The sequence below is a fragment of the Parasteatoda tepidariorum genome, chromosome 8 (genome assembly GCF_043381705.1).
Source record: "Parasteatoda tepidariorum isolate YZ-2023 chromosome 8, CAS_Ptep_4.0, whole genome shotgun sequence".
Lineage (NCBI taxonomy): Eukaryota > Metazoa > Arthropoda > Arachnida > Araneae > Theridiidae > Parasteatoda > Parasteatoda tepidariorum.
The window spans coordinates 81,361,886-81,380,106 of record NC_092211.1 but is presented as its reverse complement, the minus strand read 5'-3'; the positions used below and the strand labels follow the sequence as shown (position 1 = coordinate 81,380,106).

At 30.1% G+C, this 18,221-nt stretch overlaps 2 protein-coding genes across 2 annotated transcripts in view; one reads left to right on the top strand and one right to left on the bottom strand.

Moving 5' to 3' along the window:
- LOC107443556 (protein disulfide-isomerase A5) overlaps positions 1–631 on the bottom strand; it is a 36,300-nt gene extending 35,669 nt beyond the window's left edge. Inside the window, exon 1 of the mRNA XM_043043455.2 lies at positions 347–631. Within this exon, the coding sequence (XP_042899389.1) occupies positions 347–397 (51 nt within the window). The 5' untranslated portion in view covers positions 398–631. The remainder of the gene's footprint in view (positions 1–346) is intronic.
- Positions 632–9,002: 8,371 nt separating this feature from the next.
- LOC107443558 (cytochrome P450 3A24-like) overlaps positions 9,003–18,221 on the top strand; it is a 31,638-nt gene continuing 22,419 nt past the window's right edge. Inside the window, exons 1-4 of the mRNA XM_016057478.4 lie at positions 9,003–9,248; positions 9,982–10,078; positions 13,489–13,541; positions 16,243–16,339. Of these exons, the coding sequence (XP_015912964.1) occupies positions 9,172–9,248; positions 9,982–10,078; positions 13,489–13,541; positions 16,243–16,339 (324 nt within the window). The 5' untranslated portion in view covers positions 9,003–9,171. The remainder of the gene's footprint in view (positions 9,249–9,981; positions 10,079–13,488; positions 13,542–16,242; positions 16,340–18,221) is intronic.

The following is an 18,221-nucleotide window of genomic DNA, read 5'->3' as shown; positions in this document are numbered from 1 at the left end:
AATAAAAAATCAAGTAAAAAATCACACTTTCATGTATCATACATACATATCAATATCAAATTTTGCTTTCCTTTAGACCCTTATGTAAACTTAAAATAAGCAACAAGTGGTTAATCAATAAAAGCAATTTCACACTAGGAAACAAATTAATTATTATTCCATAGGTAAATAAAATTGTAAAAAAGAATACGAAAAATGACATTTCATTAGAGTTTTGTAAAAAAACGATATAGGTCTCTCTTAACTACCGGCTTAAGCAACCATGTAAAATAAAACACAATTAAGAACCTATGAAATGAAACGAGATTAACGAATTTTTCTTGAATTTTTTAATAAATCAGTTTACCGTAATTATAAGACAATACGTAAAACCCGGCTTCCTGTTGAATATAGCCATAGTTCATTCGAAGTCTAAAAACACATCCTATCGTACCGTCAGTGCTTTCATGCGGCAATGAGAATTTGCACCTTTAGATATTTAAAAAATTGAGAAAACTGATTCCATTCAAAGAGTAGGAGTATTCAGTACTAGATAGTAAATATTTTATAAAACTGAAAAAACGATTTGAACGGAAACTAAATAAGTCATATTATGTTTCTTCCTATTTATTTATCTTTTTCATACGTAGCCAAAGATGTTGCCATTCCAACTTCAGAAGGAAATAAAAAGAAATTTAAAAGCTTGGTTCGAGGTAGCCAAGTGAGTTAAGAGCCATTCACGCTGCATGTGGAAAATTTGAGTTGCATTTACCCCCGAAAAACTTGTCAATCAGGTTCCAGTTTGCTGCTACACAATTTTATCATATACAGTTAAAATAACCCTTATGTTACATCCTGACATGGATTTGAGCATGAGACCGCAGGCGATTCGTGCACGCATGAGCACTTTAGCTTACATGCTTATTTTAAGCCTTCCCAAGCGCGTCTTGGGCAATCGCAAACTATGGGAATACTCCTCATATCTTATATGGTGTCCTCTACATTTAAAGCTTCCTACCTCACCTTGGACTGGGATGAACACCCTTTTCGATGCTATAGTTTGAGCACCCGACTACAAACCTAGAAGTCCTTAACTTGATTCCAACCAGAAGGCAACAAACATCTCTCTCACAATGATGACTATGGACACTTTAAGACGCTAAGTATGTTACTCCTCGACAGATGGCAGTACTACATTACATCGCCTTGCTTCACGGTTCGCCTTGATGCGACAAACAAATAATTTAGATCAATAACGTCAAAGTCAGGCTGCATTAGAATGCTCACTTTACTATCGCAGCTGCACTTCCTCTCAGTGTCATGAAATGCTCACAGACTTCTCATTCACTGGAGGGGGAATGTGTGGCGGTCACTATTTTCGTGATGGTTTGAGCATCCAGCTACGACCCTATCGTCCTTAATTCGAATCCTGCCGGTAACTAGCAAGCACCTCTCTCACACACTCTACTCCACGCGTATAAATGATTCAAAGTAGGAACGAATAGATAATCAAATCAAATCAATCTATCAACATTTGGGGTTCTTTTTTATACCTGTTTGAGTAAACGTGCTGAGTTAACCTCTGTTGCGGCGTACCGAGTATTTTTGTGCAATGGTTTTGAGATTCGCATATTTTTCTAAATCATATGAAACCATAATTGTTCACTTTTTGAGAAGGTGTTCTGGCACCGACTGCATGTAAAAGTTTAAATAAATAGAAATGTCACTTTTACTTCAGTACCAATGATAATATTTGTTTTTTATTGCTTTTTATCATCTTTCACACACCATCTTACTAAATTTATGTCTAACCTTTGGAAAGGACACTGAACATAATTTTGAAAGTTGTTACGCACTTTTTGAAATCTCGCTAATTTGACGAAATTTTTTAAACCTCGATGAAAACTATCAAAACCGCTGCGATATCCTCAGTTTTGCCCATTTTTATTAGCCCGAATAATGCAGCATCGGAATAAGTTTTTAAATATTTTTTTTTTTTATATCCATCGCGGAATAGCCGACATATTTTTCTTTTGGTTTACGACTACTACTGTTCAAATCAGTAGACTTGTAATTATCAACCCAATCCAGAAGACAGTGGAACTCCTGGATCAAATATTAGGAGAAATTTTGCTTTCATGGAAGACTTTTTGAAGGAACTAACCCGCATTTGCGTTACATGGTGAGGAAAACCACGAAAACATCCGACAGTTAGCCTAATGGCAAAGAAACTTTAACCCATGATCCGTCAATCACTGAGGCTATTTTACGTCAGCACTGTGGTTGGTGAAAGCCGAGTGTGGAATTTGTATCGACCAGCCATCGCTAAGATTCGAACCCGGTTCACCTCATTGGAAAGTGAACGCCCTGTGCCACCACGGCTCAAGTTTTTAAATATTGAAAATTTAGACCACAAACACTGTTCATTTTCATAAAGTTGTTGCTCTTCTCCGAATTGACATTTTGCGCCAGTTTAAGAATAAGAACAGAGAGCGCTGTCTATAAATAGGCTAAACTAGACCTACCAGCCATGAGTAACTTTTGCAAACTCATAACAGTTCTGAAAATGACATATAATTCGCAAAAGAGGGTCATTTCATATGACTTCGTAAAACAGCCTTCAATGTTTACTTTTTGGCCTAAAAAATTACTTTTTGGTCTAAATTTTTTTCTATTGCAATTTTGAAATAATTCCAATATGTTTCAACCTAAATCTCGTTCCCTTGACCACTTCGGTGCAATTTACACGAAATAGAATATGCCAGTCATGGCATACTTGCAACTTTTTCTCATTCTGCAAAAAATGTGAGTGATTGATTTGAGTGAAATTTTGTGCTTTAGTAGTTGAGTCTTATGTAATAAATAATTTAAAATAGATAAGACAGTAAATAATTGAACCGTATAACTGTAATGATTGTAAGTATAAAATTTCCGATGATTATGCTATAGTACGTATATCTTTAAATAAGTGTTGACAAAATAAGGAGTTTTGTATGTTATGTTACGACTACTAGTAAAAAATTATCGGAACTTACGTATAAGTTGACATACATGACATATATAGCTGTGGCATCGCAGGGGAGTTTGAGTAGGGTAATTCCTTTTTTTTTAGCAAATTTTGAAGAAAAAAAATAGTAGGACTAGTCCAGGTTGAAATATAATAGCGGACACAGTATTAAATTCTTATCTTTTTTATCGAGCGTATCAAAATTATGAAAACTTTCAAATCTCGAGAAATGAGCATTGGATTAAAAATCTAAAAATACTCATTTAAAATTTTAATTTTTCAAAGAATGTATTCACAATGGTACCAAACTCGAAACCTCTACTGATCCCTTGGAATTGGAGTGGAGGAAACAAAGATAACATGAACAGGTACGCCAATTTTGTGTTGCAGATATGAACTCTCCATAAAAAATGACTTTTAATTTGAGTCACAGGCTCTAGCATTTTATTTCACAGCATGGCATAGCAATTGCACTAGTAATTGCGTAGTAGTAAATTGAAAATGGGGTACGAATTTTTTTAAATGGAGTTATCCTGAGAAAAGCATGTCAGATTGAAAAATTAAAGATAGAGCGGTTAGATATTTTGAAAACCTATCAAATGACACCAAACTTGAACCCAACTCAACCTCGCAGGGATTATTTCCGAGTTTGAGTGGCTAGGGTGGATGTGGTAATCATTAGACAGGATTGTGAACAGTATCTAACACTAGACCTGAAAATTTAATTTTTCAGTTAGTAGCCAGGGGCCAGTGGACTCTATTGACGTAATAGCCAATTTTTCCTCAAAACTAATAAGTCGGTGACCGATATCGATAGGTTTTTTTTTTTTCTCCTTTGATAGCTTGTTTTTGAATTTTGTTGTTGTTGTTTGGATTTGATTTAATTTTTTTTAATCTTAAAAATTAGAAGAGTAATCTACGATTATAAGAGCTTAATTTAAACAATAAAAAAATATAAGCACGTGACAAAATTCAGTTAAACACACTGAATATAGTTAAACATACTGAAATATTCGAAAATATTTAGGGAGGCGAAATAGATTTAATGTATACATTACAACTTTGAGTTATGTGAATTGTTAAAGAATTCTCTTTCTACGTGAATCTTTCCACCAGAAATTGATGAATTGTGAAGGATGAAAAATTTGAATGGTGGCATTGGACATTTTAATGAAAATTCTGAAGAAAAAAAATATTCTGTTTTCCAGAGTATCTTTCTACAGTGATATACTTTTATCATTAAACGATTAAAAAAAACATTAGCAAAAAATGAGCAGTTGTTCATTTAAGTCGCCACTTTTTTATCTATATTTATGTATTCAAAAGCAAAAATTGACATGTTGAATGCCATCGGGATCACCGGTGACCGGCACTAAGTTTGTTCGCAACGTCACGGGAGTCCCCGGTGACCTCAGTGAATTAAATGTGTCACGAATGATTACAAAAATAAACTGTTTTGTTGCAAATAATATTTCATCATAATATGCAACGGATGCTAGAAAATCATTTTGGTAAGACTGGCAAGCTATGTAAAATTAGCTTGGCATTAAACGTGTTAATGGGAAAGTGGCACTAATTCATTTAGGAGAAACATAAAAAATTGGCACCAATGAGGCTTAATTACGCCAATTATGCTTAATTAATTAAGGTAATATAAGCATATTGAAACAAAAGAAATAAACAATTTACTGGAAAATAAAAGTAATGGTGTAAAGGTATTTATTTAACAACAGTAAGAAATCTTCATACTATCATTGACGACAATGATGCTTAAATAATGTTGGTAATGTGTATTAATTGAAATAAAAAAAAGTCATTTCTGAACGCAAAAGCAAAAATAAGTAGAAAAGATACTTATTCGCGTTTTGGGTAACCGTAAAAAAATCTATTATTATATTACCATATTATTATTGACACTAATGCTCAATTAATATTGATAATGTGTATTAATTGAAATAAAATAAAATAATGTGCTAAGCCAAGCTCATGGAAGAAAGATTAATGGGAAATTTGTTTAAGAAAACCGTAAAAAATCCCCATTTACAGATGACGCTTAATTCATATGTATCACTGACGGTAATATGTACTACTGGTATTATGGTAATTGGCGAATTGCTTTTGATAAGAATTCTACAACTGGTTTTCCGCAGTTTCAGAAAATATTTTTTTCAGTGGTATTAATATCCTGTGTATTAATATTTTAAAGAATTAGAATTAAAATAATTNCGACAATGATGCTTAAATAATGTTGGTAATATGTATTAATTGAAATAAAAAAAAGTAAGTTCTGAACCCAAAAGCAAAAATAAGTAGAAAGGATACTTATTCGTGTTTCGGGTAACCGTAAAAAAATCTGCATATTATTATTGTCACTAGAGCTCAATTAATATTGACAATGTGAATTAATTGAAGTAAAATAAAATAAGCTATGTGCTCAAGAGCAAAGCTCATGGAGGAAAGATTAATAGGAAATTTATTTAAGAAAACAGTAAAAAATTCCCATTCACGGATGACGCTTAATTCATTTATATATCATTGACGGTAATATGTACTACTGGTACTATGATAAATTGGCGAATTGGTTGTGATAAGATTTCTACAACGGATTTTTCGCAGTTTCAGAAAATATTTTTTCCAGTGGTATTAATATCCTGTGTATTAATATTTTAAAGAATTAGAATTAAAAGAATTTTTTCCACCACTACTCATAAAAATTTTAACAGTAAATTAAAAGTCATATAGAGATATGGTCAAGCTCCAAAATCCTTATAAAGTTCGAATGTATATTTTTTCAAAAAATTCGGCTTTAGTTGGTTGCCACTGACAAATAAGTATAAACTCAAATGTGGAAGGGTTATATAATGAGTACCAAATATACTTATATGGGTATAAAATATTATATTGATATATTTGGTGATTTTTAAAACTGCGCCAAGCAGTTTTAATGTATATACTTCGGAATTAAGTGTTTTGGAAATAAGTGTTTAATTTAGGGGTAATTTTAACTATCTGAATAGGTCGTGAGCTAGCATCATGCATGTTAAATACATTTTATCTTTATTTAATAGTATGAATTACGTACAACGAGATTTGCTTACTTCAATAACATAAAGTCACCGAAGATAACAACATATAACATTAAATTAAAAAATTGAAATTATTTTAGCTATATTAATTGAAAGACTTAATGGAAGAAACAGGTTAGTGACATCTTCAGAACAAAACAAAAAAAAGTTGCATCTGAACTATTTTATTACCAATTTATTAGAAAGTAGGACAAATATTTCTTAGTCTTTATTTATTTACCACGACCTAATTAGAAATAAAAATCATGCAAGCATACTGAAAACAGATTTAATTAGTTATGTTAAAATTTAAATGAAAGCAAAAACAGTTCTGTTGCATTAAACATACCCGTATTTACTCACCCACTTTTTTTTTTAAATCTCATTAATTCTGATTCATTAATTCCCTAAAAGTATCACTTATCTGGTTTTTCCAAGTTCTTTAATTGCGTCGGTATATGATTTTCAGTTTGATTTCATTATTTCGTAGTGTTACTCATTACTGATTTATTGATATTTCTTTAAATATTCCCGTGCGAAAAACGGGTATTCAGCTAGTTAATCAATATATTAATAGCATTTGATAATATGACTATGATGTAAATATATTTACAAAAAAACTTAAATATAGTTAAAAGGGCCGGGATAGCCTGGTCGGTAGGGCGCTGGGCCCATATCCAAGAGGTCGTGGGTTCGATCCTCGCCGGCCGAAGACTCCCCGTGTAGTAAATGGTGACTGATGCACGTTAAATTTGTCGAGTCTCAAAGTCCTCCATGTTCCCACAACAAATCAATACCTCTGGGGGTACTGATCCAGGAGTTTCCTTGTCTTCTGGATTGGTTCAAAATTACAAGGCTACGGAGTTGAACGTAAGTAGTCGTAAACCCATGAAATTGTGTCGGCTGTTCAACGACGGTTATAAAATAAAATAAATATAGTTAAAAAGTATATTGATATGTTGAGACTATAATGTTGGATTTTTCGTTAATTGCACTTATTTTCTTTATAACACCTAAATTTTGATACTTTGAGGAAAAGGAAAACAGAAAAAAAAAGAAAGTTTCAACAGATACATATTTTAAGCTCAATCATTTCACTTGTGAGAATATTGAAAAATCACATACGGATTTAAAAATGAATGAAGGAATAAAAAATTTTTCTCTCTGACAACGATAACTAACGAAAAGCATGTAAATATTTCTTACACACATGAATCCCCTTTTTTAGAAAATTCTAATTTTTTTTTTAATTGGAAATTCACAACACCTTTAAATTATTATAAAAATTTCAGCAACTGCAGAAGATTGCTGAAAGTTTATAAAAAGAATACAGAAAAAAGTCAATGAAAGGGGGGAAAGAAAATTTTAGTGAAAATAATTTCCTAGTTAAAGTAGGTGGTGAAATCTGTCCTATTAATGGTCATAAAGTGATGTGCTATATCAATCTAAATCTCCTTCTTGTTTGCAAATGGAATAATATACTAAACGGTAAATTTAGTGTACGATTCCATTTGCAAACGAACAAATGGAATCGTGCACTAAATTTGAATGGTTTTCAAAATTCGACACCAAATAAAAGACGAAAGGAACAACAAAGAAAACTGTTTAATGGAAAATTAGAAAGAATTATTTTTATTGATTTGCAGATTTTAACCAACTCTATTCCATTTGCAAACGAGCAAATGGAATCGCACACTATATTTGAATGGTTTTCAAAATTTGGCACCAAATAAGAGATGAAAGGAACAACAATTAAAACAGTTTAATGGAAAATTAGGAGGAATCCTTTTTATTGATTTGCAGATTTTCACCAGTCCCGATCTGGGGGGGGGGGGGGAAAATTATATTTTGGAGCAAATGTTGAACGGCTCTGAGTAATGCTAAAATAGGAAGACAGAAAGAAAGGAAAAAAAAGGAAGTGGAAAAAGAAGAAAGACAGAAAGAAAATTTGTTTCCAGGACCCTAAGCTACAGCCTAATTCGGCCTTGTTAAGGTTTGGTGGGTGTGATAATAATTCTCTGATTATGTTTAATTTGGATTGTTTGTCAATATGATACTGCCCATTAATCTAAGATAACTTCATTTCATTGCGCAAAAGTGTCGTTAATTGTTTTGGTAAACTAATTACATCAAATAAAATAACCACCATCTCAATTTATTTATTTAACACAAGTAGCAAGATTTTACGCAATTCGTTGTAGAACCAAATGAATTAACTTCGTTGCAATTTTAAAAATAAAGACCATGAAAAAAAAAAGAGATTTATGTTTAAAAACTGGGTGGAAAGTGCCTTAAACTTCTTATATTAATTTTAGAATCTTTGTAATTGTATTATTCTAAGAATTTTGATTATATTAAATCACGAAACTGATATAAATGTCTTAAATTCTCGAGTTTCATTGATGCTAGAAGCAATATTTTACATAACTCGTTTTATACCAAATTAATTCCTTTAATTAATTCCAAGTTAATTCCTTCTCATTTCCTTTTTATAAAAGGAAATCTTGTGATGAAAGAATTTGGGGGCATTTATGTTTCATAACTAATTCTTTAACTTATGTTTCATAAAAAAGTTGCTTTATACAATTATATCCATTTTAGAGTTTTTAAAATTAGATTAATCTTAAAATCTTGGTCAATTCAATTATCAAGACTAATAAACAAATTTTATTTCTCCAATCTCAACGCTTTTATTTTTTTGGTTTAGAAAAAAAAATAATAAATAGAATTTTTCTGTGCTAAAGTGAAATTTTGAAGTAATATGAGAATGATATTTTCCTTTAAATGTAATATTACTTTATATGTATTTTTGAATAAAAAATGTTTTGTAAATAAATGACAGTAAAAATAACTATTTTTATTTACGTTTCTTTCATCAAAAAAACTTAATCGATTTTTTCTATAGTTCAACGCCATCTGGTGATACTTTTTGGCGAGAATTTTTTTTTTTTAAATATTATCAGACCGATATACAACGTTGTGCAATCGAGATTCGCTGTTGACCTTGAATGTCTAATCTTTTTTCGTACATGTTATGAAACGATAAAAATGCATCATATATGAGGATGAAAAGATATTCCCACTCAGTGGAGCTTCATAGTTGAATCAAAAGAGTTGAAAATGGAAATCACGGACGCTTTGTTTACTCCGTTAGGATACACGTTACTATTAGCTGTAGCGGTGCTTTATTTTCTTTGGTAAGTTATCATGATTATTATTCTTTTAAATAATCATGGATGTGAAATCAGTGTTATTTGATTCTTTCATTTTCTTTCTTCAATAGCAACGTTAACATTTAATCATAAGCGTCTTCTTCTTAGGACAATTTAAAAAAAAGCATCATAAAGCTTACAAGAATAATTTTCGATTCAAGTTTTTCATAAATTATTTTGTATTCATCTCTGATCAAAATCTTTGAAATGCATGCCTGCCAGCTTCTATTCTTTTCGCAGTGGTAAAGAAATAACAATTATAAAGCAGCGACCCGGGATCTTAAGAATTAAAAGCGAAGAAAATCATTTAAACTGATGTGAGATTCGTAAATTATTATTTTTCAAATTTTTAGTTTATTGTGTTTAAATATTTTATAATTTAGAGGGATTTTTATAAATATAAACTAATCCTTCAATTATACTAAGGAACAATTTTAAAAAAAATCCAAGCTTTTTAATAGCTAAAATTAATGTTTAAATTGAAAATGAAGCAGTGCATTTTAAATACTCCTTTCATGTAAAAAGAGCAAATCTGAAAAATTTCTGAATGAAAAATTAGAGTTATAATACTTTTAAAGTAAGCTTCTGAATGCGGTGCATTTGGGCTTAACAATTGTAGGATAATTTAATGCCGTAAAATATGCGCAAACCACGGCAATTTAGTTTTAATCACAAGTTGACTGATGTATGATTGACGTTTAAAATGTTTCATTTTCAGGAGAAATACCAAAGTTCCCACTTATTGGAAAGATAAAGGAGTTGCTTACGTGAAACCGCTACCTTTATTTGGGTCCCTTTTAGAAGGTATTAAAAAGGTATGAAATGTTTAGTTTATGCTTTTTTCTTTAAAATAAAAATGGGTTCAAAAAATTTCAAAAATTAAAAAAGTTCAAAAAATTTTCAAACTTTAATCAAAAGATCTTTAGCCTTTGCAGCAAGAAAATATTTCTGTTCTAAATATGCGAAAGAAAAAAGTAATTTTTGAATTACAACATAATGGCTTTTTGGAATTTTTCTTACTTTACTATTTCCTTTCATATTAATTTTAGTTGTTGATTTTTATGTTATTTGTCACGTGTACGACTTTTCTCAAGTATTCTTTAAATAGTTTCAAAATTCAAACATTTTTGAAATTAAAGGCGAAAATAATTTAGGTAATAGTTAAAACATTCAATTACAAAGATTTTACCTCAGCTTTACAAATGCAATTTGATTTCATTTTCGGAATTAAAGACGAAGATTTATCTTCGAAGATTTTATCTTAAAAACAATATTAGCTTCGCAACGCTATCATTTTCGAAATCAAAGACGAAGATAGTTTATCTTTGAAACAATATTAACCACACAATACAATCATCTTTGGAATTAAAGACAATTATAATTTAGATAAATAGTTTCAGTTTCTTCCTTTGAAACGATATCAGCTCCCAAATGCAATCATTTTCACAATTAAAGACGAAGATAAGTTAGGTAAAATCAAAAACAATCAATTACGAAGATTTTTAATTAAGAAACAACATTTACCTCGTAATTATTGCAAGAGAACATTTTATTTCCTAGGTATGACAAAGAAATAATGAAATTATTCTAAGTTACAGTTTCGATAACTATAAAAATAATAAGCAAACGTGATAAGTAAATTTGAATAGCTTATCTCATTTAATAAATAATCCCAAGAAATTGAAGAGGTAAGATATAACTTGATTAAAAACTTCGTTTGCTTCAAAAATATACAACAGTCGATATGTTTTAAGCAGGGTTGGCAAGGTTTAGGACAGAAGGGATTAATCCACAAAAAAGGGATTAATCCTCAAAAGGGTTAAACCCTGGTTTAAACCGTCCTGGCCAAATCCCCTTTGTCCAAAACTGTCTTAAACTGTCCAAAATCCGTTTACTCAAATTATGTCACAATTTTATCTGAACAATATTTAAGAGGTAAAATAAACATATAGAACTAATAACATATTGATAATTAAACATACTAGAGAATATTTGTTTTTAAAAGTATAATGTTTTATTAATATTGTTTGACTCTTCAATTTAAACAAAGGAAGATTAATCAGTAATCAAGTTCAATTGGTCCTCTCATTCAATACATAGTACATAACTGAAGCTTGGCCTTGCCATACTCAGGTTTAAAACAGGTTTATTTATCTATAGTACTATTCAAGAATACTTTTATTTCATTCATGTTCAATTCTTTTAGCATAGTGGTGATACATCACCAGTGTCAGTAACTGAAACTGATGTTATGCCCTTCAAAACTGTTAATTCATTTTTCTGTTATTTTGTATTTTCAATTTAAACTAATATATTTATATTTAAAAACAATTTTTTTAAAAATAGATGTTTTTTTTATTATTCTGTGATGCAGAAATTATAAAATTTTTTTAAAAGAATATTGTGAAAAATAAAAGGTTAATTCTTGACCAAATTTAGTATTTTTTTAGGAAAAATTATTATTTTTTAATATTGCCATATTTATCCTTATGCAAAAATATTATTTATCAGTATTAAAAGCATATTTATATTTAAAGGATTAGGTATTCACTTTTGTTGTTCAATGAATTGTGGAGCTTCAAAAATTATAAACCTTTTCCTCTTATATTATATTATTTTCTTTCAATAAGTTATAGTAAATTGTATAAAAAATATCAAATCTTTATTGATACCTGTAATAATTATGTGTACAATGGTTACACTTATAGAATTTTTACCTTTTACCAAAGTTCAAGGTTTTGGACACTTTAAGACAGTTTAGGACAGTTTTACCCAGTTTAAGACAGTAAAACCCACGTGTCCTGTCCAAAACCAGTTTAGAACGTCCGACACCCCAACTCTGGTTTTAAGTGCTCCCAAAATAGACACTGACCTTCAAGATTTGCTAGACAAGAATGAGAAGAAGCGAAATTGATTTGAAATATAAAACGTTGACAACGAAAGACGGAAAAATAAAGAAGAGAAAAAAAACTTCAAAGACCATAGTAGGCGAGAGAGAAAAAAGATGAAAAACAGTACAAGAAAAACCACAGTGACCGAGAGGGGCTTATTAGGGTAAAATGCATTTCCATGCGCTATGGAGAGGTGGTGAGGAACTAATGTCGTTAACAAGGGAAACAGCATTCACATGAATAAAACAAGAATCCAAGGCAGTAATATAGGCTGGTGTGACTGGGGTGGAAAAAAGACTGGTATTGCTGAAATATCGACTGTTATTTCTAATTTGTATATTTTGGAAGCGAATGAAGTTTTTAATCAATTGATAACTTAGAGCATCTTTCATTTTATTTCTAAACAACTCATTATGGTTCACATAAAGCAGAATTCAAATATTTTATTGCAAAAAGAGTTGAAATCGCAACTATATTTAACTTAGCAATGTGAGACATGTAAAAAAGAATAATTTTTAGCAGTGGTAATATTTAGTTTGTTTCGGAAGGTCGTTTTAAGTTATAAGAGCCTAATTACGTAACGATTAAAAAAGCATTTTTAATGAAAAGCTATACGGTGAATAATGCGAATGCATGAGTACGATGAACTCTTGAATAAGGTAAGCGAGAGAATAAATAATAATTATTATTTTATTCATCATTTTATTCCATTAATTACGATATTAGCGTCAGAGTTGGCAGCTAGAATTGTCAAACTCACTGTACTGTAAAAGAATTATTAATCAAATTGCGGTGTAATGTTTGACAGCACTATCCGTAAATTCCATTTTTACCGTAAAATCTATATATACAGTGCAATATTATACCGTAATTTTTCAGTAATATTTATATAGTTCGAGTGATTCAGTGATTTTACGGTAATTATTAATGCAAAAAATTACGATATATCAGATTTTTTGTTCCCTTGCATCTTCTGGTAAAAATGGATTTCATGGTAAAAGGTACCGACTCCCTGAGTGCCACTTAAAATCAGAAATAAATAAGTAAATAAATAAAATTTTAAAAAAAAGCGTTTTCAGTCATTTTTTGGCGATTGGTTCTCGGAAATCAACACAAGATAAAGTTGTATTTCTGCATATTTTTTAAACTTCTAACTTGTAGTTTTCGAACTAATGAATGTATTTCAGATTTATAGATTAATCAGTCATAAATGAAGATTTGAAGAACGGAACAGTTAAATATTTTCTAAGTTCCTTTTGAAAATATGTATTAAAATGTTTTTTGTTTCTTATAAATTACAATATTTTTCAAACTTAAAATTTCCCATCTTTCAGCCTATGCATGAACTAGAACTGGAAAGATATAACACTCATGGTGCAATTTATGGGTGAGTAAAAACGCTTTTAATTTACTTTACATTGTATAATAATCTCAAAGAATTTCAAACATTTATCGCTGTTTTACCAGAATAATAAAACCTGTCGTCATGAAGACAAACGACTCTCAGTTATATTTTTCTTTATTCTTATCTTACAAACATATTTTTGCACTTACAAGTTTAATACATGCAAAAATATTATCCAATGCAAGATTAACGATTTACAATTGCATGCGTCATCTTATGCGATTTTAACACATAAAGATATAAAATGCAGATATCAGAAGATGCACATGATCTAAATGAATAAATGCAAGTATACAATTCTTATTGTCGAGAAAAATGCGTGTCCTTTGTTGAAAAGATTCATTAACTATATTATTTTAGACATTTTTTTTTTATTATTATAGGGCGAGTTTTATGCTTAAAAATTTCCTATCTGAACGTTGAGTATGTTTGCAAACTTCCTAATGTAAACGAAACACTTTAGCTTGTACTTTTAATGGGTCTGCAACTGTTTGCCTAACCTTGGATGGAAAGGGATAATTTTAAATAAATTCTCTGATAAGAAAACATTTTAATACTTCGTATCTCAAGTTTCAAAGATGATGCTTTTCCTTGGTGCAAAAGTGAAAATTATTATAGTACGCATGCGATAAATTTTTAAGTCTTTACCTTTCTCAATCATCTTTTTTCTTATGAATAAAAGCTGAATAATAAGATAATAAAATTATAAAGTTCTTTATTTCTTATATGCGATGCTTTACCAAATAGATATATTAATGAATAGATTTATTTAACTCAATCTGTTCAGAGCTGTAGGTTAAGCAAACAATGTAGAAAATTCCTCATCAAATTAAGATATGAAGTACCGGCACTTTGGGTGTATCGTCCGCAAAATTCTTTTTATCGTAAAATCCATTTTATAATAATCCATTTATACCGTAATTTTTAAAGTATCAATTACAATAAAATCACTGGACCACTTTAATTAAATAAATATTACTGTAAAAATTACGGTATGATTCTTTACAGTATCAATTACAGTAAAATCACTGAACCACTTTAATTAAATAAATATTACTGTAAAAATTACGGTATAATTCTTTACAGTAACAATTACAGTAAAATCACTGAACCACTTTAGTTAAATAAATGTTACTGTAAAAATTACGGTATAATTCTTTGCAGTATCAATTACAGTAAAATCACTGAACCTCTTTAATTAAATAAATAATACTGTAAAAATTACGGTACAATATTTTACTGTAAAAATGGCTTTTACGGATAATGCACCGCAAGTGCCAGTATTTTATTATTTGATTCAGAATCATTTTTAGTGTAGTATCAAGTATAATAAGAAGAGTTCCTTTACTTCAATGAAATTTTTTTTAACCTATTTCATATAGCTTCTTTTTAAAACGACAATCAAAATCCGTCAAAAGAAAAAGTAGATTTATTAAGAGAAAGTACATTTTAGTGCCTGATTTTGTACCTTAAAATATCGTCAGCTCTAGTTAATCAGCATATTTATGATTAGATCCTCGACTGATTGAGTCTTCTTTCCTGAAAATCTGGTGTTCGAAGTTATTCAGGGTGCTCGCTTTTCATTGTGCGTTGCACAAGTAAATTTATTTTTTTTATATTGTTTTGGTTTCTTATGCTGAGAAAAATGCATGGTCGAAACTACTAGAATATGGAAAAATTTACCGTGTTTCTGATTATGTGAGAACGCCAAAAACACGGTAATTTTTACTATAGCGCTAATTTAAGCGATGATTTAGGTAAAATTAACAATGGAATATTGTTTTATAATGTGTGTTAAAATTTGGTAAATGAGATAAAATTAGGTAATTTTATCATACCTTAGACCGCCGCTTTATATCATTTATTCGGTTAAATGTATTTTTCTATTTCGCATTTTTTACTAAATGCGTGGCAATAAAGTACCTTTATTACAACATTTCAAAATGAAGAGCTGCTATTTTGAAAAACAGAATTTCCTGTATATCTTTTCCCTAGGAACGAAAAAGTTACCAAAATAATGTTAATTGATTAAAAACTCCATTCGCTTCAAAAATATATAAATAAGAAATAATAGTCGACATGTTTCAGGTGCGAAAAAACAGTCGTCCATTTTCAATACTTGCAAGTCGTGAATAAGAAGAAACAAAAGAGTGATTTGAAATATAAATCGAAAATTGCCATCGGAAAAAAAAGGTGAGAGACGAACTAGAAAAACAACAATAGCCGAGAGAGAAAAACGATGAAAAACGGAACAAGAAAAACCACAGTGGCTGGCTGAGAGAGACAAGTTAGGGTAAAATGCTTTTCCACGCACTATGGAGAAAAACTAACGTCGCCGTAAGGAAATCAGCATTCGTTTGAATAAAACAAGATTCCAGGGCATCAAGATGAGCTGATATGACTTGCGCGGACTGTTAATTCCTGTTTATATATTTTTGAAGCGGGTGAAGTTTAATATTTTACAGCTTCAGTTTCTAGGGAGTATTTATTTAATACCAAATGAATGGTTTAAATACCCTTTATTCCGGTTTTACTAATCAGAAAGGTGACTTTTTTCTTACCTGAAATGTCATTAGCATACAATATGGTAATTTTACTAGAATTTTTTCTCCGTGTGTATTGTTGTACGATGATGTGATTTATTAACAATTTACAAGCTTTTTTTTTTTAATTCTTTTCATAGTCATTATGAAGGAGCAAGTACTTGCTTGTCCGTTGCTGACCCTAAGATTTTGAGAAAAATATTGGTTAAAGATTTCCAATTTTTCCCTGACAGAAGGGTAAGCTTTGAGATATTTTTATTTAGATTTGTATTGAATTGCAATGTGTGTTATTTTGATGATCCATTAAATTGCTATACACGCCTTAAGTATTACACTGGGAAATTTTTTTTTCTATATTCATGCAAATACTTGATATCGCTTAAATCGGGAGAGAGGATTTCAAGTCTAAAACAAGCTTTGATTTTAAAGCTGCCAATTTTTTTAAAATTACATTTTTGTTTTATTATTTGTCGAAATTTACAAGCTTAAAAACGTATATATATATAACAGGGCGAGGCGTAAATGTTGAGGCAAATTTCTAGGGAAGTTAAAGCACCTAATCAGGATTAAAATTGCATTGAAACCAATGCTCGAAATGTAGTCATGCGCGGCCGTATTATGATCTGCTCAGAAGACAGGAAGGAAACAGTTTATAATAAGGAAGCGTCCCTTAGCAGCGTATGATGACATTTCTGGGCAAGGGTTTCTATGCATTTTTTATCCTGGTGTTGTGCTTTAACTCCCCAGAAATTTTCCGTACCATTTATGAGAGCTCCTGTTATATATATAACGTTTTGAAACTTTCGAAAAAAAAAATAGACTAAAAATGTCATTAAAAAACTGGATCTTGAAGAGAAACACCGATTTGAAATCAGCGATACAAAAGTATCTAAACTTTCGTTAGAAAAAATCTCATGCAGCAGAAAACAAAAAAAAATTGCTCTTTAGAGTTACTCTTATAGGATGATAAGGTATACGACTGTGTAAAAATCAGTAATTTTGACGAAATTTTCTTTTTTTTCTTCTTTAATCATATTGATTTACTTCTTTTGGCCATTACATTTGTTTTCAGAAAGATAATTGATCTAAGGATCACTTTGTGCTAACGCATTTTATAGAAAAAGTTTAATAAAGAATTCATTGAAACTTTGTGTGTAGATTTTGTGCAATGTTAGCTGTGGATTGAACTAAAATTTAAGGTCTAAGTTGTGAATTTATTATATTTTATCATGCTTTAAGCAAAAATGTTCGAATATTTCTTTTAAAAAAACAATATTGAAAATACATTCAGTTTTGCTTCACTGTATATTTGAAATTTCCTAAAGTCAAAAACACATGCGACCATATTGTTAATCTAAGCAAAAACTTAATTTGACATTTATGCATTATAATTTGTTATAGAGCTGTTGACGTGACATAAAATATTTGTAGTTCAATTCAAGTTCAATTTTCAAATTTGCTCTTATTTATTTTTTTTTCTTCAAGTATTTCATAAATTTTTAAAGTATACATTTAGATTTATAATTTAAGAATATAAACTTACAAAACATTTTGCTCACCAAAATATAAATTAAAAAATTTAATTAAAGCTACTTTATAAAAAAATGTGCTGTACCCTGTCGGATGCCTTAACTACCTTAGGTACTGTTACCATATGTATTGTGCTATATACATGTAGTGATCGGCTCACCGCTAGAGGGCGAGTTAATCACTAACCCAATTAAAGAATTAAGAGAACGGTAGACGAAGAGGCGCGTAGGCTGGTTTTTCCTCTATCAGAATATCTTTTTATATTTCTGTATTTTGGCAGCTGAGGGCCCTTAATATTTTCATAATTGTTTTGTTTATTGTTTTAAATATTAATAAATATATTTTTGTTGCTGTTACGCTTGGATATATTTCAAAAGCAATAATCCTCATGACATTGGCCCAGCAGGCGCCAGGATTCAAACTGAATCACGTTAGGAAAGAGGATTTGCAGTTTATGGCTACTGAATTAGGTATTGAGAACACCCAAAACATAAAACTTCATCAATTAAAAATAGCGATTGTTGAGAACGCTAACTATGAAAAAAACTTTGTTAGAGAAATGTTATATTCAATAATTGATAGACGAAAA